General features: G+C 36.1%; 1 protein-coding gene across 13 annotated transcripts in view; it reads right to left on the reverse strand.

Annotated features, from left to right (window-relative positions):
* Positions 1-11,552, reverse strand: part of ZNF365 (zinc finger protein 365) — a 61,861-nt gene extending 50,309 nt beyond the window's left edge. Inside the window, exons 1-6 of one of the 13 annotated variants that reach the window (XR_013763194.1) lie at positions 11,042-11,498; positions 10,878-10,942; positions 10,136-10,232; positions 9,360-9,504; positions 9,145-9,221; positions 8,053-8,707 (exon numbers count right to left, since the gene is read on the reverse strand). Coding sequence is in view for 3 of the 13 variants with exons in the window: in XM_079136401.1 (XP_078992527.1) it covers positions 10,136-10,167 (32 nt within the window). In the remaining 10 variants the exon portion in view is untranslated. Of the gene's footprint in view, positions 1-8,052; positions 9,505-10,135; positions 10,233-10,877; positions 10,964-11,041 lie in introns of those variants that run through there. The other 12 variants (XR_013763197.1, XR_013763195.1, XR_013763196.1 and 9 more) reach the window with 12 other exon arrangements.
* Positions 11,553-19,624: the final 8,072 nt, after the last annotated feature.

A 19,624-nucleotide genomic window follows, 5' to 3' on the forward strand; every position in this document is an offset into this window, starting at 1 on the left:
TAACTACACTGAGATTCCATCCCACTCCAGTCAGAATGGCAATTATCAAGAAAATAAGTAACAATAAATACTGGCGAGGATGTGGGGGAAAAGGTACACTCATACATTGCTGGCGGGACTGCGAATGGGTGCAACCACTCTGGAAAGCAGTATGGAGAGTCCTCAGGAAACTTGGAATGGAACCACCATTTGATCCAGTTATCCCACTCCTCGATACATACACAAAGGACTTAAAATCAGCATACTTTAGAGACGCAGTCACATCAATGTTCATAGCAGCTCAATTCACAAGAGCTAAACTATGAAACCAGCCTAGGTGCCCTTCAACTGATGAATGGATAAATAAAATGTGGTATATATACACAATGGAATATTATTTAGCCATAAAGAGAAATGAAATTATGATATTTGCTGGTAAATGGATGGAACTGGAGACTGTCATGCTAAGTAAAATAAGCCAGTCCCCTAAAACCAAAGGCTGAATTTTCTCTCTGATATATAGATGGTAACTCACAATAGGAGGTGGGTAGGGAAAAAAAGAAGTACTTTGGATTAGACAGGGGGGAAATGAAGGGAAGGAAGGGGGCTTGGGAGTAGGAAAGTTAGTAGAATGAATCAAACATTACTTTCCTATGTTCATATATGTTCATATATGAATACATAACTAATGCAATTCTATATCATGTATGACCAGAAGAATGGGAAGTTATACTCCATATATGTATAATATGTCAAAATACATTCTACTGTCATGTATTAAAAAAAAAAGAAATGACCACACTGTATGTGGATAAAATAACAGAAATGGATTATCTTATAGCCCTAGAAGTCAGAAGCCCCAAATCAAGGAGCCACATTTCCTCTGGCTACTCTAGGGAAAAATCCATTTCTTTCCTTGTGCAGCTTCAGGTGACTGTGGGCACTCTTTAATTAATGAGTGTATCCCTCCAATCTCTTCTTTGTGATTGCATTGCTTCCTCCTCTTCTATCTTTCTATCTTCTCTTCTGTGAACCTTTTGTAAGGACACTTATTGAATTTTGGGGCCCACTCAGGTAATTCAGGATGTTGTCCTCATCTCAAGATCCTTAATTACATCTGCAAGGACCCTTGTTAAAAGTAAGGATGTGGCATCTTTTTAGGGGCCACCATCAGCCGACTACACTCTCAAAACCAAAAATACTTATTATTTGACTTTATGAAAGTACCCCAATCCTGTATAGCATTGTAAAGAAAGCCAAGTAACTCATACTGATAGAAATGGGAAATCAAGGATATGTTCTTGGAGAAAGTGTAATTTGAGCTGAGAATTGATGATTGAGTACAAGGTGAGTCTTGAGGAGTATTGTAAAATTATGAGAGTAGAAAAAAGGATAATCTGCATACAGAAGGAATAGCAGCACAAAGGCCTAGAGGAATAAAGCAATATGATATGTAAGTGCATACATGTACCTCAGCAAGGCTGAGGCAAAAGTCAGATCCTCAAGAACTGTAGGAACCAAACTAAAAATTTGGGATTTAATCTATACCTATGATACGATGTTGAATTTTAAGTTGGAAATAAAAGCAATGAGATATGTATTTTATAAAGATTAATTGTGACCAATTCGTAGCAAATACATTGGAGAAGAGCATGAGTGGGATCAGGGGAAAACTAAGAGGCTATTTACAGGATTCTAAAAGTTGTAATGAGTGCCCAAACTGAAATGGGGGCAGTGGAGATAGGGAAGATCTGGAATTTAAATACAATTTAGGAGGTAGAATCAATAGGACATAGAGGTTGGTTTTTCTTTTTTTAATAGATATGGCAGGAGTTGGACAGATGTCTCCCAGATTGCTGAGTTGGGAAAGTGAGTAGATGTTTGTATTGACTATGGAGATAGGAACTACAGAATTAATAGATTTGGGCAGGAAGATGGAGAGTTCTACTGGGTAACTATAGTTTATAGTTTAGGGGTTAGATAAAATCTAGCATTTGAACATGTTTGAGTTGTGGATATCTAGCTGAATCTATTAAATAAGTGGGCTCAAAGGTCAAGAAAAATATTAGGACTGGAGGTATAAGTTTATGGTTATTTTTATCTTTTTTGAAGATTGTATTCTATTCATTGTCCTTATCTGTTTAATATCTTCCCCCATGGAGTAAGGAAAAGATTCATTTTCATTAACTTGTCAAGATGAAAGGACACTAGAACAATTATTCTTTAAAATAATATTGTGATATGTTCATCACTATCAGATAATGAAAATCAACCACCACTTCACTTGTCTCCCCTCCTACTTTACAAATACTAATTAGTATTTAAATCACTCATGCATGGTGAATAAGAGCATCACAGAGATTATTCATATACTTCCTGGCTGCTGGAGAGCCAATTTATACACATAGTAGATTGGGCACCCAGGAAGTGACTAACATATGTATTAAGTTGCATGATAAAATAAGTAAAGCAAGCAGAATTTCTCAAGTTGGAAACTTACAGGAGAGGAAAAAATATGAGTTTTAAATAGATGTTCAGATATTATCTGGGGCTTGGTTATTCAGCTTGTGATTTGTATGATGCATTTCTTATTTTCCGTCTTCCTCCCACCGGATGGCTATTTGCTAAGAAAGATTCTGTGAACATTTATTCATTCAGGCCTTGTCCTACCCCATACAACCTGGACCTCATTATTTGCTATATCCTAGACATAAAAACTGAGGATTTTTTCTTGTTTATTGCAGTTGTTGTGGGGTTTTATTTGTTTATTTATTTATTTTTGAAAAATACATCATGCTTTGTCTGACTTTAAGAGCATCTTATATACTTTAAGATAAGGAAGGAAAGATAGAAATTTTCTGTGATTGATTTTTAGTTTTACCCCATTATGGTCAGGGAGCATACTTGTATAATTTCAATCTTTTTAAATTTATTGAGACTTGTTTTTAGCCTAGAATATGGTTAATCCTGGAGAATGTTCCAGATACAGTTGAGGAGAAAGTGTTTCCTGCTATAGAGGGAAATGCTCTGTAGAGCTGTTAAGGACTGGTTGGTTTATAGTGTTGTTCAAATCCTGTTTCTTTATTCATGTAATTGTTCTATTATCAAAAGTTAGAGAAATGTGAAATATGTTTCACAAATATGTTGAATTAAACAATACACTGGCAACCAGGGAGGCCGAAGTAGGAAGATCTCAAGTTTGAGGTCAGTCTCAGCAACTTATCGAGATCCTAAGCAAATTAGCAAGACCCTATCTCAAAATAAAAAATGGAAAGGACTGGGGATGTGGGTCAGTCGTTAAGTCCCTCTGGGTTAAAAAACTGTTTAACAATCAGTGGGTTAATGATATCACAAGGAGAAATTATTTTGAGACAAGGAGAATATATATATATATATATATATTTTTTTTTTTTTAACCATTTTATCATTTATTTTTTTTCCAATACTTGGGATTGAACCCAGGATCATGTTACCACTGAGCTACATCCCCAACTCTTTTTTTTTAATTTTTATTTTTACAGACTGCATTTTGATTCATTGTACACAAATGGGGTACAAATTTTCATTTCTATGGTTGTACACAATGTAGATTCGCACCATGAGACAAGGAGAATATATTTTGAGAATCACTAGGAGATTATATTTTGAGACAAATAAAAATGATAATTTTCAAGCTTTTAGAATAAATGGAAAAAACTATAAATATCTACATTAAAAATAACAAATACCTTGAATGAATAACAACTTTAGACCTTAAAGAAATAGAAAGAAAATAGCAAATCAAGCCCAAAACTAGCAAAGAAAAAAAAAAATAAGCATAGAAGAGAGGTAAATGAAATGGAGACTGGAAAAACAGTAGAGAGAATCAGCAAAACCAAATTTGGTTTTTGTAAAGATCAACAAAATCAAACTTTTAGCCAGCTGAACAAGAAATCTAGAATGTATTAATCAGTAAAATCAGATATGAAAGTGGAACATTACTGTGTAAGTTTGCTGCCATAACAAAATACCAGAGATTGGGTAGCTTAAACGACAGAATTTGTCCATTTCATCTAAGTTACCTAATTTCTTAGCATGTCACTGTTCACAGTATTCTCTTAGAGTCATCCTTATTTCTGTAAAGCCCATAGCAGTAGCTATGGACAGAATAGAGTCCACCCTCAAAATTCATATGTTGACTCTTTAACACCCAGCTTCACAGAATGTGACTATCTTTGCAGACAAGGGCTGTGTCCTCACAGGGACAAATGTGGACACAAAGACAGATGGGCACGGAGAGAAGATGATGAATCTACTTATAGAAATAAGATTGCTGTGTGACTTGCACAGGCATCTACAAACCAAGGAATGCCAAGGATTACTAGCAAACACCAGAAGCCAGGCGAGGCAGGTAAGGATTTCCCCCTAGACCCATCATGGGGGCCATGGCCTAGCTTTGGATTTATAGCCTCCATAACTGTGAGACAATAAACTTCTATTGTTTTAAGCCACCTAGTTTTAGGTACTTTGTTATAGTAACATAGGAAATGAATACAGTAGTGACTATTCAAAACCTTGGATGGCTTCTTAGTGAGGACTCCAAAAGCACAGCAACACAAGAAAAAAAATAGCTAAATTGGACTTCATCAAAATTAAATTTGTTTTGCATCAAGGGATAATAATAAGAGAATTAAAAACCCAACTCATAGATTAGGAGAAAATATTTGAAAAGCATACCTCTAATAAGAATTTAGTATGCAAAATATACATTACTGGTGGGGCTGAAATTGGTGAAACCACTCTGGAAAGCACTATGGAGATTCCTCCTAAAACTTGGAATGGACTCATGTGACCCAGTTATCCCACTCCTCAGTACATACACAAAGGACTTAAAATCAGCATACTATAGTGACACAGCCACATCAATGTTTATAACAGCTCAGTTAACAATAGCTAAGCTATGGAACCAGACTAGGTGCCCTTCAACAGATGAATGGATAAAGAAAATGTATATATACACAATGGAATATTACTCAATCATAAAGAAGAATGAAATTATGGCATTTACTGGTAAATTGATAGAACTGAAGATTGTCATGCTAAGTGAAATAAGCCAATCCCCAAAAACAAAGGTCCAAGTGTTCTCTCTGATATGCAGATGCTAACATACAATAAAGTGGGTGGGAAGAATCGAAATTCATTGGATTAGACAAAGGGAAATGGAGAGAAGGGAGGGGGATGGGAATAAGACAGTAAAATGAATTAAACATAATTTTCTATGTTCATATATGAACACACCATAGTGAAACTCCATATCATTTACCACCACAGAATGGGATCCTAATTAGAAATACATTATACTCCACGTATGTATAATTTATCAAAATGCACTCGTCACGTATACCTAAAAAGAACAAATTAAAAAAAAAAAGGAAAAAAGAAAAATTCTTATAATATGACAACAATTAAAAAATGGGCAAAGAACTTAAATAGGCATTTCTCCAAACAAGAAATACAAATGGCCAACAAGCACCCGAAAAGAAATTCAGTATCACTAGTCGTTAGGAAATACGAATCAAAACCACAGTGAGATAATGAAATTTCACTTCATGCCTACTAGCATGGCTATGATGTTTTCAAGTGAAGAGAATGAAAGAAAATAAGGGTCCATGGGGCGGTAGAGAAATTGAATGAAGCTCATATATTGCTAGCAGCCACTGTGGAAAAGAGTTTGGCAGTTCTTTGCTATGTGAAAACAGACTTACCATATGATTCAGCAACTTTACTAGTAAGTGTATGCTCAAAAGAATTGAACAAACAAAATTTCTTAGAAGAATGTTTATAGCAGCACTATCCCCAATAGTAAAATAGTAGAACCAACTCAGCAAATAATGGCTGGATAAACAAATGTGGGGCATCTGTATAGTGGGATGTTACTTAGCCATAAAAAGTAGTAAAGTACTGGAACATGGTGCAACATGGATGAACTTGGAAACATCATAAGTCAGATGTAGATTCTACAAAGTATATGATTCCATATATTTAACATCCAGGTGATCATATTCATACAGACAAAAAACAAATAATTGGTTGCCAGTGACTGGGGACAGAGGAGCATAGGAGAATGACTACTTAAGGGATATGGGGTTTTCCTTTTAGGGTGATGAAAATGTTCTGGAACAAACAGTGGTGATGCTTGATCAATTGTAATGTAATGTCAATGTAATAAATGTCAATGTATTAATTGTCAATGTAATAAATGCCACCAAATTGTACACTTTAAAACGGTTAAACGGTAATTTTATGTGTGTATTTTACCACAATGAAAAAAAAAGTAAGAAATAAAAGTAAATAAAAATAAAACAACAAACCAGTGTCTGGACTCATTTTGAGGTCATTGTTTCTCCATGTAAAAATTTTAGAAGAATTTATAAGTATCCTTGACATCATCATCATATTGAATCCCTCAATCTATTAACATAGTATAGCTTTCTATGTCTTCTTTATACTTTTAATTGCAGTTTTAATTTTTAATCTTTGAAAAATTACATATTTTTGTTAGATTTATTTCAAAGTATCTTATATTTTGCAGTATTTGTGAAGTCATATATATGCGGAAGAAAGTAAAAGTCATAAGTGTATGGATTGATGAACTAACAAAAAGCGAGTATACTCACAGAATCAAAAGACAGAACATTAGTAGCACCCTGCAGAATTTTCCCTTGTATTCCTTCTAAATCACTACTTCCACCCTCCTCCCTAAACCACTCTTTTGACTTCTACTTTTGACATAGTTCAAATATTCAATGTTTCTGTTTTGGTTACTGTTATCTCCCTTTTTCAAATTGCAAACAGTACTAGGATGATCACATTGAATTAGGTGATTACAAAATCATGGATTAAATCCCTAAGCAAGTTCTAATTGTGGTCATAATAAGTAATGGGGTAGAGATTTCAGGGACCCAAGAGACAGAGAAACCAGTTAAAAAGAGTTATTGACAACTTCTTTATTCTCTACTTGGCACAACATCATCCAATATTCAGACAGTACTCCATTACTCCATTGACTTCAGTTCACTGTGGGCACTCAGAATTCTTTTAAATATCTGAGCTCTCTGGAATTTCCAAGTCTTATCAAGAGGATCACAGGTGAGTGACATCTTCAAAGGAGAGTATTCTGGATCTTTTGATTAAGATACAAATCATTGTCAAGTGTCCCTTTGAGAACAGTTCCATATATAAGTTCCTCTTGCTAATTTGTTCATGTTATCAAGAGCATGCTGGAAGGGTTTTTGAATAGAGATTGTCCATAAACTTTGCAGTTTTTACATGTTGAATTTGTGGTGATAATGAAGTAGTTCTTTCTAAGAAAGGAACATGCAGATCCTGATATGACTTACTTAAGTACAAGTGTTAAATAACAATTTGATATTTTTTCCTCAAGAGGTGAAAAATTACAATAGAATGTGTTAAGAGGATTTGATTAATGATTTATTGGAATGAGGGTGAATTCCTGAAATTGGCAATGCTGACTTAAATGACATGCTTTTAAATTTTTGATTAAATATTGTCAAAATACCCCCTAAATAGTTGTTCAGTTTATTTTTGTATATACTTCTTTACACACACACAATCTCCCTCTTTCTCACATTCTACTTGTTGAAAATATAATTTGGAAACTATGGTATCTTGGTTTTCAATTTCATTCTTAAATTATGAATGAGTTTTAGCATCACACACTTATTTTGTTTTTATTAGTGTGTTATACACATTAGTGGGATTCATTCTAGCATAATTATACATGCATGGAATATAATTTTCTCCATATCAGTACCTGGTGCTTCCTCTTTCCCTCTCTTCCTCCCCCTGTTCCCCTTCCTCTACTCTACTGGTCTTCCTTCTATTTATTTATTTATTGTGTTTTAATTTGTGCTTTATAGGTATACATAAAGGTGAAATTCACTGTGCTATATTCATATATGTATACATCATGATTTTATCATTTTCATACTTTCAAAATTTTATACTTTCAAAAGTAGCTTTCCTTTATTCAATTTCTCCTCCTTCTTCCACAATCCTCTTCCCCTACTCCACTGATCTTCCTTCTGTTTTCATGGGGTCCCACGTTTTTTTCACCTTATTTTGCTCTTTCTTCCACTTGTGAGAGAAAACATTTGACCCTTGACTTTCTGCATCTGGCTTATTTCACTTAACAAGATGTTCTCTAGTTCCATTCATTTACTGGCAAGTGCCATAATTTTATTCTCCTTTATTACTGAGTAAAACTCCATTATGTACATATATACCACATTATCTTTATTCATTCATCTGTTGACAGGCATCTGGGTTGGTTCTATAACTTAGATGTTGTGAATTGTGCTGCTATAAACATTGGTATGCATGTAGCACTATAGTATGATGATTTTACTTCTTTTGGTTAAATATCAGGAAGTGGAATAGTTGATCATATGGTGGTTCCATTCCTAGATTTTTGAGGTGTCTCCATATTACTTTCCAAGGTGGTTGTACTAATTTAAAGTCCCACCAACAATATGTGAGTGTATTTCCCCCACATCCTGGCCAGCATTTATTATTTGTATCCTTGATGATTGATTGCCATTTTAGCTGGGGTGAAATGAAATCACAATATAGTTTTGATTTGCATTTCCCTGATTGCTAGGGATGTTGAACATTTTTTCATGTATTTGTTGTTCATTTGTATTTCTTTTGAGAAATGTCTGTAAAGCACCTGAAAGCAAAGTGAGGAAATCATCTCATTATGGGTAAGTATAATGAGAAGCTCACCCAAATTTCCTTTGGAAAAAAAAAAAGTATCTTTCCTTCTGTACTTTTAGGATTTCTTTTTCTACACTAATATGCACTGTGAGTCTCCAAAAGGGGACTGGAGAGGAAGGAAATCATTTCACACTCCCTTCTCTACACCTTTTTTACCACAGAATTTTATAATGTTTCCAACACTGGTTCCTAGATGGTGTAGAAAATATTACTTATGGGTACACATTACTATGCATAAAAATTATAAGCAGTTTTTTTGTTGCCAAATATGCTAGTTGTACAGTTGTGGTATGTATTTATCATTAAGAACTGTCTTAGCTGATAAATAAAGGGATTAGATAAAATAGAAAAAAATGTCATAAACTGTGAAGATGCCTGCCAAATACTCACCCTCTCTCTACATTAGCTCCTCCCACTGAGCTTGAAATGTATTTCCCCTCCACTGTGGCCTTATGATTGGCTGTTACCTATAGAATATGATGGAAACTACATTGTACAAGTTTTAGGTTCAGCGCTTAAGAAATCTGACAACTTCTGCTTTTACCTGTTCACAAGGCAAAACCCATTTTGAGTCATAAGGTAAGAGAGAGGCCCAGCCAGCTCACAGTCACCCTCGCTGCTCTGTCCACCATGTCAGCAGAGCCATCTTGGATTTCCAGTTCAAGTCAAGCTCCCGGAGGAGGACAATCACTCCAGGGATCCTAAGCAATACCGTATAAGAGGAAGAACTACCGCTGAGCCCAGCTAAACCTGAAGAATCAAGAAAAATTAAATAGATAACTAAGGTAGTGTACAGCAGTACCTAAACACTGAGGTAGGGTGTAAGCACCCAGAAACGGTATTGTGTGAAATATAAAATAAAACAAATAGTCAAGAAAAGGAAGCTCAGTGAAGATGGATTGGGGAGGACCCAAATCAATAGGAGAATAGAAACTTTTTTTTTTTTTTTTGCAGTGCAGGAGATCAAACCCAGGGCCTCATACATGCCAGGCAAACACTCTACCACTGAGCCATATACCCAGCCCCAGAATATGAACTCTTATCCTGAGTTAGGATTTATAGCTAGGATTATTATTCTTTGTGTGTGCTTCCCTTAGAATTTAGATGATAGAAATATTCATCTGAAATGATTTCAGTAGTTTCTTGGACAACTTCTGTGAAACTAAATTTTTAATTTATTTTAATTTTAATTAATTTACATGTAAATTTAAATAACATGTGGCCTCTGATAACAATATTGGATAATGTAGTTTACTATATCGTATGTCAGGCTTTACCCTGATGAAGGGACAAGAACCGCCAAACTTTCACCCTTAAATCGTATCTTTGCGGTGCTCATTCCCCTTAGAATCCTGAAAAGAACCTTACTACTTGGACCTACCTGAGTCCCAGAAAGCTGTTCAAAATCGTCATATATCTCTTGACATCTCCAATGCAAATCCAGGAATCAGAAGCAGTAGCCCCCTTTGTTGTGTTCTCTGGTATAGAAGAGAACAGAGCGTTACAACTTTAAAAAAATATTCTTCTTTTATTCTAAGTCTCTAAAGTCTTGAGGTAAAAGCATCTATTATTAAAGGAATTTCTAACAACTTTAATTAGGGTAGTATTCAAACTCAAAATCCAAACCCAAACTTGTATATATGTATACTTGTTCTCCAAACTTCTTTCAATGTAGAAATAGTTTGTCTGTGTGACCTCTATTAACCTCTTGCAGCAGCAATAGGACACATTTTGAGATTGCTGTTTTAGAAAATTGCAGTAGAATTTTTATTAAACAGGGATAAATGTCATAATGAAATATTGAATACTTCAACCATGAATACTACATGATAACTTTCCAAAATCAATTCCATTTCCTTAATTACAAAATTAATCATTTGAGATTATTAAACAAATATGAGGCAAGATTAAAATGATGATTTTCATTTCCTTATAGGTTAATTTTTAAATATTTAACAAAAATAGAATAATATCCTTCTCAAAGAAGGCAAGATTGTAGCTGAGATTTAATTTAATTATATGATAACTGGGTTCCAAAATTTTCAAACAGTTTTTAATGTCCCTACCTCCTGAAGGCAATATTGACATTTACATGAATATAATTATCGTTTTTCTATACCTACCTAGAAATGAGCCATGATTTTCCAAAGAGCCAGGAACAAATAACTATTTCAAGGACTTCTTTTTGCTAGAGAAAGTAGAATTTGTTCTGCTTCACTGTCTGATTTAATACCACTGAAATTGAAAATATGTTATTTCAGCTAACATCCCCAAAAGACTCTCCTACCTCTGGAGTTTGTTCCAATTGGATCATCAAATTAAGATAAACCAGCTAATTATTCCAACAACTTAAAGATCTGGTTAAAATGTAAGTAAGAAGTTGTTTCTTCTCCCAAAATCCTGTTCATGGAATTTTATTGTTGATGGCAGTCCTCAAAGACTCTTCTCCTCCAGGGTCCCCTCCTCCGTGTCCATTAAACTGCTGGTGGAGGGGTGGCTTTTATAAAATGCAGATTCCTGGGCTCCTGCTCCAGGCTAATCTCAGCAGGGAAGAAGGGAAGTAGAAGGACCAAGAAGAAATATCCTTAAAACCACTTGGAAGATGCCAGCAATTCTTATGACCCTGAGCTGGTCCATCCTGCTCACAGATTGGGAACTGAATTGGGAGCCCTTGCCATTTCATTTCTTCTCTATGACACCATCAAGACAGGAGCTGTCTAAACAAGCTTGTATGTAGGACTTGTAAGAGGAATGTCTTCAGGGTCACATCAGGAGGGGAGGAAGACAGTGAATGAGGGGGAAACTGACCTCCCACTAGGGCACTACTCCTATCTGTCTGCATATTGAGGTTTTTCATATTTTGTTTGAAAAGAAGGCTACTCTGCTAAAGTATGCCAAGTCAAAGAAATCACTCCTTGAAAAATGGGAACAGGATGTGAAAAATGTCCGTGTCTGAGATGTTTATCTAAGTAACTTAGGAATTAGACGCCAGTTATACTATTAATAAAATGTGAAAACACTTAGAAGAACAGAGGAGTGTTTATTCTTAAGTCACAATTGCTTTTCAGGTGTTTGATGAGCTCTAAGGACATAATGTGAGCTCAGATATTTGTACCCATTAAAATATGTGTGGTAGATAAGGATCTCTGAACACAGTACAAGTTTTGAAATTTTGTAAAAAAAATATTTGAAACTGACAATTCCTATTATATGTCCCCCCCATATATAATATTAAGTGCACATTGCCCGGGCCCATGGTTGTGCCTAATGTGGAAAATTCAGTCTGTTTGCAGATCTTGGGGAGGGCTCCGGTCCTTGGTGCTTGTCTGTCCTTGCTGACATCCTCTGAGATAACCTCTTTCCCACGTAGCCTAGGGTGGGGCTTATGAATACATGCAGATCCCTTGCAATCCTGACCACAAAGCTTCTTAGGACAGCTTTCTACCAATGCCCATAGTCTGGACTTTCAGAAAGCATTCTGTTCCTCCCCCAGTCCTCCTGGGTTTCAAGGACCATGTGAGAGTGTCTCTGGCTCCTCTGTTCAGTCATCATCCCTTCCACCCCTTCCGCCGTTTCTCTTCTATTCTCCATCTCACTGTCAGGAGGAGGCCCATGATGCTTGCTAGCCTTCCTAGCCCCATGCCAGAAGTGAGGCTCAGCTCTTCTCCACTGCCGGATCCCCAGAGCTTTCTGGAAGACCAGCCCCAGCAGTGGGGATCAAAGTAGAAGGTCCCTCTCAAGAAAACACAAGTGTTCAGTGTCAGTCTGTGGTGTCTTTCCTAAGGAGATGGTAATTGAGAGGCACAAAAACTGTCTTGAACTGAGCACATTTTGTTCCAGAACTGTTACTGTATTATGAAACCTTCAGCATCCAGGCTCTTGCAATTTTAAACACCTTTTTCTTCAAGGCAATTGTTTATAAAGGCCTATTTTAAGACTCCAGTGCAGAGAATTGAGAGCTTATTCTTCTTTTCTCTGTCATCTCATCACAGAAGCTATATCAGGGGAGGTGAGGAGAGCCACAGGACACAAAAGAGGACAGAAAAACCACATCAGTGAAGGCATCCACATTGTGCTTTTCTACACATGCATGTTGCTCCAATTCTGATCAATTCCTTGACTTCCCTTCAAAGTTCATCACTGTCTTCATTCTTTTTTCCTTGTTGCATATCTTGTCTAACCAGGACCTGCTACATAATTTGGGGACTGTCTAGTGAAAAATAAAATTTGGGAACAACTTGTTAAAAGAAAAAAAAGAAACTATTATGATTTTCAGGACAGCTACAGTGCAGCATCAAACCAAGCACAGGTCCCTTCTGAGCACAGTGACCCTGGCCACACATTCCATACCATGAAACTGGTCCTGTTTTTAACCTTGCCTTGATTTCATTGGAGTGTTGTGTATGATCAAAATAATTTTTAAGACAACCTAAGTTTCCAGCAATAGGAATTCATAATCTCAATTATGGACTATGATAATATGATGACTACAGTTTTTAATAATTAACTGTCATGGAAAATGTTACGATGCTGTACATTGGGAATGTTAATGTGACTACACCCCATGGTCAGAGAAACAGCCCCATCCACAGCTTAGCTACCAGGAAGGTGGGGAGACCTGTTTTATTACATGGCTTCACCCTCCACTGAGATTGATTGGCTAAGAGATGAGTAACGGGTCCATAGAGCAACAAATCAGTAGATTTGTAAGTTGCCTATTATCTGTGTGGTCTTGATGGAAAATGAACAAGGTAAGCTTGAAATACATACTATAAACTCAAGATACCATGAGATAACAAGGTCAGAATTTCAGTTAAAAAGTCAAAAAGTTGGGTTGAATCTTGAGAAACCACTGTAAGAAGCAGTAAACCGAAAATGTGGAGGAACAAAAATTAAGACTAAGTAGACAAAGTCATTAGGAGGCAATGCAAAAAGAAGACTGGTGGAGAACAGCCAGCCATGTGGTCAACACAACTCTCAGCAAGGACTTGGATCCCCTGTTGCTGAGGTCTTGAGGGCTCCTTTGGATCCTGACCCACACTCCAGTCCCTCTCCCCTAGGGACCAGCCCTAACTTTGTCTCCCTGTAGGAGTTCCAAGACAATGTCATTCAATATCTTGTAAATCTGTTCAATAGTTCTTTGCATGAACTGGCCTTAGTTGATCTCTATTTTGCAACTGTAATGAAGGCGTAAGTAGCCTTTCAGTCTGATTTTATTTTTTTAATACGTGCTTACACTACAAGGTGTACAGTTTCATAGAATCTTTACAATCTTGGCCACATTTTATCAAGGAAAGCTAAAGAATGCAGAGGTTGACTAAATCAAGGTGTTAAGTAGGTCCCTTCATTTTCCTAACCTGGACACTTTTGGAGATAGGTTCACCCTTACACAAAACAGTATAATGAACATTCTCCGTTCTATCATTCCTTCCCTGTGCCTCTTGCTCAGATTATCCCTATGCTAACACTGGGGGTTCAAGTTTCAGTTCTGTGGTAGTCCTCTCTGTTCTATCATCCCAGTGTATTCCCCATTCCAGCCGCAGTTGTCTTTTCTATGCTACAAGCTTTCAGAAAACTGTACCCCCTTCCATTCAGTAATGGCACATTACCCAGAAATAATTCTGAGTTCTACAGCATTCACTGGTAGTTAGTGATGTTTACTTTCTGAGGGTTGGCAAGAACTCTAGTTGTCCCATTATCTTAATTTAAGAAGGTCTTAAACTGTCCTGGTAATCTTAGGGACTGCTGTGGTGATTAAAAGAAATATTTAGTGGCTATGTCTTCATTGACTGTAGTCCCACTTGGCATAAAGTGGACTTGTGCAAAACATTAGAAAAAAAAATTAGTTCTATGAAAAAAATTTTGTGGAATTCTCCACCCAAGTAATCTGATTCCTGACATTATCTTCCCTTATGTGTCTTTGAAAATTCTGAGCTATGTACCTCATACCACTAGAGGAATTCTCCAGGCAATGTTTGGAATTAGCAGAAGTAAAAAAGAAAACCGTTTTTGGTAATGGAATGAGACTGACTACCTTTTACCTTTCAATGGAGAAAAAGGCCAAGTCCACTTATTATCACTAATGGCAATAAAGTAATTATGTAACCTAAATTAAGTAATTTAGTCTCCTAAATTCTTCTCCTCCTCCTCCTCCTCTTCCTCCTCCTCCTCCTTCTTCTTCTTTTTTTTTTTTTTTTTTTTTTTTTTTGCCACACTGGGGATGGAGATTGAGCCAAGGGGCACACTACCACTGAGCTACACTGCTCCATCCCCATCCCTTTTTATTTTGAAACAGAGTCTCACTAAGTTGCCAAGATTGACCTTAAATCTTCCTGTCTCAGCCTCCTGAGTCTCTGGGATCAAGAGGACCTGCTAGGCCACCATGCCCACTTTCAAATTCTTTTCCACATAATAGTATGTTTCTTAAAGAGTGAGCCCTGTCCAAAATTGCATTCAATATGTTTCTCCAGACATCAAACATTCTAGTTTTAACTTATTTGTTTCTGATGTAACTGGGAGGCTATATATATAATTCTAGTTGCATAATAAAAACCACATGCCAAGAACTGTTAAAGTCACAATTCCAAAAGCACCCCTGCAAATATGCATGCTCGCTTCATTATCTAAATAATTCTTCGTGATTCAGTGCATCCTTACTAAGATATGCTTACTACAAAACCTTTTTTTTTAATGTTGGATGATACTGATGGCAAAGTATTCTGCCAAAAACATTCAGTAGCCCAGGTATAAGGCTTGCCTGAAGCACACAATTTGAGAGATCCAGGCGTCATTTGGTTCAGTTTGATACACTTAACCCCAATATAAAATTTCCAAGAAATTGTGGAATCCTTTGCAATATTATTTTCCTATGACAGTGGAGAAAAATGCATTACTTTCTCCTACCAATTTTCCTGGACATATGTAGTAATAACACATGCGCTGAAGAGTAGAATAACTATGGCAGTTTGAAAATATGGCTGCAAATTTTTTGATACTTGCCCCACTGAGAGGTGGGGGGGGGGTATCTTTGAATTTGTCAAGTTGTAACAGCTTAGACAAATTGAGCATGGCAGAAGGGATGCAAAGTGACTTCTAAAGCCAGGTCATATATGGCCACACAGCTTCTGCCTTGTTTATCAGAACATTCTTCTTGGATCTCTGAGCTACTGTGTAAGATCTGACTACCCTGAGTTTGCCATACTGGAAAGGCCTGGGGAAGGCACTCCAGTTATAAGTCCCAGCAGAGTCCAATCTCTCAGTCAACCATCACAGCCAAGGACACAGACTTACTTGTAGGTGAAGCTGACTTGGACCATCTTAACTAGCCCATTTTCCAGCTGTGTACAATCAAGTAAACAGAAAAATTTCCCAGGGAAACTCCACTGAAATCTTGACCCACAAAATCATGAGATGCTATTTCAAATCATCAAGTTTTGGAAATTTCATTTTATAGCAGTAGATAACCACAGGCAACTGCATCATTAGTTCAGTAGGCACTGATTGATTGCAGCTTAACACTCTGAGGCAAAATAGTCTACTTGACAGACAAGAAACTGCACCAGGGTCACAGAGTAATGCAGGGCTACAGCCTGCTTCCAGAGGTCACTGAGAACTGTGTGTTCTTTCTTCACCACATCTTTTCATGTTGATCATGAAATTTTTGAATTCAGACCTGAAAAATAATTGAGCCAATTGGCTTTCCATAAAAAATTAAAAGGTGACTCAAAGCTCATCCTGGGAAAGGAAGTAGTTTGGGTAGAATGGGTAAGTGGGAGGCAAGGGTGGGGGTGTTGAGGACTGGCCCTGTCTCAAACTAAGTGTTCTACTTTCAGCAGTCATAAAAGAATGTTGGTATTCCACTTAAGATATCTTTTGAAAAAAAAAAAAAAAAAGAAGTTCCACTACTAAAAACAAAAACTAACAAACAAAAAAGCTCTTTAAGTAGTGATATAGTCCAAGTTCCTAATTTTAAAATTAAAAAATCATGACCTGATAAACAAAGTATTTTGCTCAGTGTTATAATCTACTTATTAGCCCACCTTTTGCTGGATTTTGCCATGTTTATGTACAATTAGCCTACTTTATTAATATTAGTAATACCCAAGAGTTAGGTGGATCAATTTATTCAACCAGTATTTACTTAGGTACCAGTCTCCACACCAGGATCTGGTGGTGTGGTGTTGAACATGGTGGGTCTCATCAGGGTTATAACTGGACAGGAAGTAATTACCGATCAATAATTCATGAGCTTCTTTTATACATATGTGTGTGTGTGTGTGTGTGTGTGTGTTTGTGTGTGTATTTAGATGTCAGTGGATGATTTATTTATTTATATGTAGAACCGAGAATTGTGCCTTGTACATGCTATGCAAGTGCTCTGTCAACTGAACTACAACCCCAGTCCTCGTGAGTTTTCTTTTTATTAGTGATTTCAGCTTCTCACCATCTAACTCCTAAGAAGAACTATCAATAGAGAAAATGTCAAAAGTAATTTCACTTAGTCACTTGCTGAAGACAGAAGTCAAGTTATAACTAGGGGAAAGAAAAGAAGAAGGAAACTAGAATAATCCAGAAAATGCATAATTAGTCCCCCATTAAGCAGTGTAGGGTCACACATATAATAGAAAAAGGCAGTATAGGCTTTTAAAATTACTACAAAATTGCCAAAATGCCCTTTAAAGGTTATGTTGTTTATTCAATTTTGTCTGAGAATATTGCTAGAAATTTTTGCAAGTACTACATTATTCAGGTAACATTTTATATAACACTCCATAAAAAGATCAAACTAAACGCAAGTAGGAGTGAGGGATATATTTCAAAAAAGAAATAGGCCACTTGAGAGGATATGCGGACGTGGGTGATCTCTGAGTTTCTGTAGGTATAGAGATAACAAGTCAAAATATCTCATCAGTTAAATCATAAAAATTCAATCCCTTCAGGCAAATCAATTCTAGAACTTGTGAACCAAATAACTCTTTAATGACTGAGTTAACACATTGGAGTATTTATTTTTAAAGGTGCAAAAGGGGATATTTTAGACTTTCTATTTTCATTTTAATTTAAATAGATAAAGGTTCTGCTTCAACTCTTGAGAAATTCCAGCTGTAGTTGCAATTTTTTTCAATTCATTCTCTTCCTTAAGAGACTATAATTTTAGTAAAATCATCTTCAATTCATCCACAAACTCTTTGCTTTTTACGATCACAATTTAAACCAAAAAGTATTTTTCTTTTTTATTAGAGAAAAACTCATTCATCTGGCATTGTCATCAGAGAATGATGTGTCACATGCACACTAAAATTCTAGAGTTATCATTTTTATTATATATGAATTATTGGCTTTCACATCTATAAAATATAAACAAAAATATCTCACACAAATTTATTCCGATGATTAGTTAATCTTTGGTGATTCAAATGGCATAATAGCATCTCTAATATAAACATTTATTCTCATTATCTATAATAATAGATATAAATGATGACAAATACTAGGCTAGGTCTCTGCTAATGCTTGGGGAAAGCTTTTAAAATCAATCTTTAATGTGAGCTTTTTACTTCCATTTGTCTAAAAAGCATCCTTAAAAAATTTACACATACATCTTTACATATATTTATCTATCTCCCCAATCAGAGGTGAACTCTTTGTGAAGAGTTCACAAAGCCTGAAGCTTTATGTCTTGAAGCTTTATTTATCAAGCTTCTCACACAGCAGCCCAGCCCAAACATGGCACTCAATCAATGTCCGTTGGGGGAATAGATAATAAACAGGACTTCGCAGCATTTGACTTATATTGATTAATTTTGTTTTGTTTTTCATAACAACCTGAGAAGTGAGGAAGGTCAAGTGGAAATTGGGTATTTGTCACTTTTACAGCCAGTTACAGTGCTGGAACCAGGACTCGACCTTTGCCAAATCCTGTCTCCTTTCCATTTCCTACCCACCTCCAAGAAGGAGAAAATAAAGTTTTCAATGTTTTGTCGTTATTATTCTAGCAAAATAAACATACTGTTTAGTGTGTGAGTTCATTCATTCACTCATTCTCTAACACTATGCCTTTTCTTTTCCATTTGCTTCACAACATTAGAATCTGTAATTCCATACCTATGTGTGTATGTTTGTTGCCTCCTTTCCAACCAGACTGAAAGTCCACAGGGCAGGGAGAAGGTCAATTTAGTTACCATGTAAGTCACCCAGAGCCCAGCCTAGCACCTCCTGCATAGAAGTCATTCTATAAACATTTGTTAAGTATTTGTTGAACATTACAGAAGTTGTTTTCATTCTGTCCACCATCTCTAAGTGACAGTAATTTCAAAAAGCATGGTCACCCTGAGGAGGAGGTGGCATTGAGTAAATGGCATAGTCAGTGCTAAAACTGGACTCCCAGGACCCTACCCGTGCATGCTGACTACTGTGAGAGCCACTAAGGAGACGTTTACCCTCCTCATGTATTAGCTATTTGTCTTGTTCAGATGTTGTTTCTAATGGAATTTGTTATTTTCTTCTGTGATTGACTTCCTACATAGGAAAAAATAAAATTTAGAATCTGTTTTACAATTTTCTAGATGCTTCCTTCAATTATTTTAAATGTTTTTTAACTTTGAAAGTAAAACTATACTTGATACAAACCCCTCAAACAAATAAGTATATAAAATAGATCTCTTAAAAAAAAAAAAAAAGAAAAGAAAGAAAAAAAAAAGTAAAATAGATCTCTTTCCCCAAATTGGTCCTGTTTCCAAACAAAAACTCTATTCATTTCTTATATATCATTTCAAAAACATTCTATTCAATTTACTCTGTGTGTGTGTGTGTGTGTGTGTGTGTATGTGTTTTCAAGGTAAGCACTTTTAAAATGTAATATATGTGTCTT

The sequence above is a fragment of the Sciurus vulgaris genome (genome assembly GCF_902686455.1).
Source record: "Sciurus vulgaris genome assembly, chromosome: 4".
In the NCBI taxonomy this organism is placed as follows: Eukaryota; Metazoa; Chordata; class Mammalia; order Rodentia; family Sciuridae; genus Sciurus; species Sciurus vulgaris.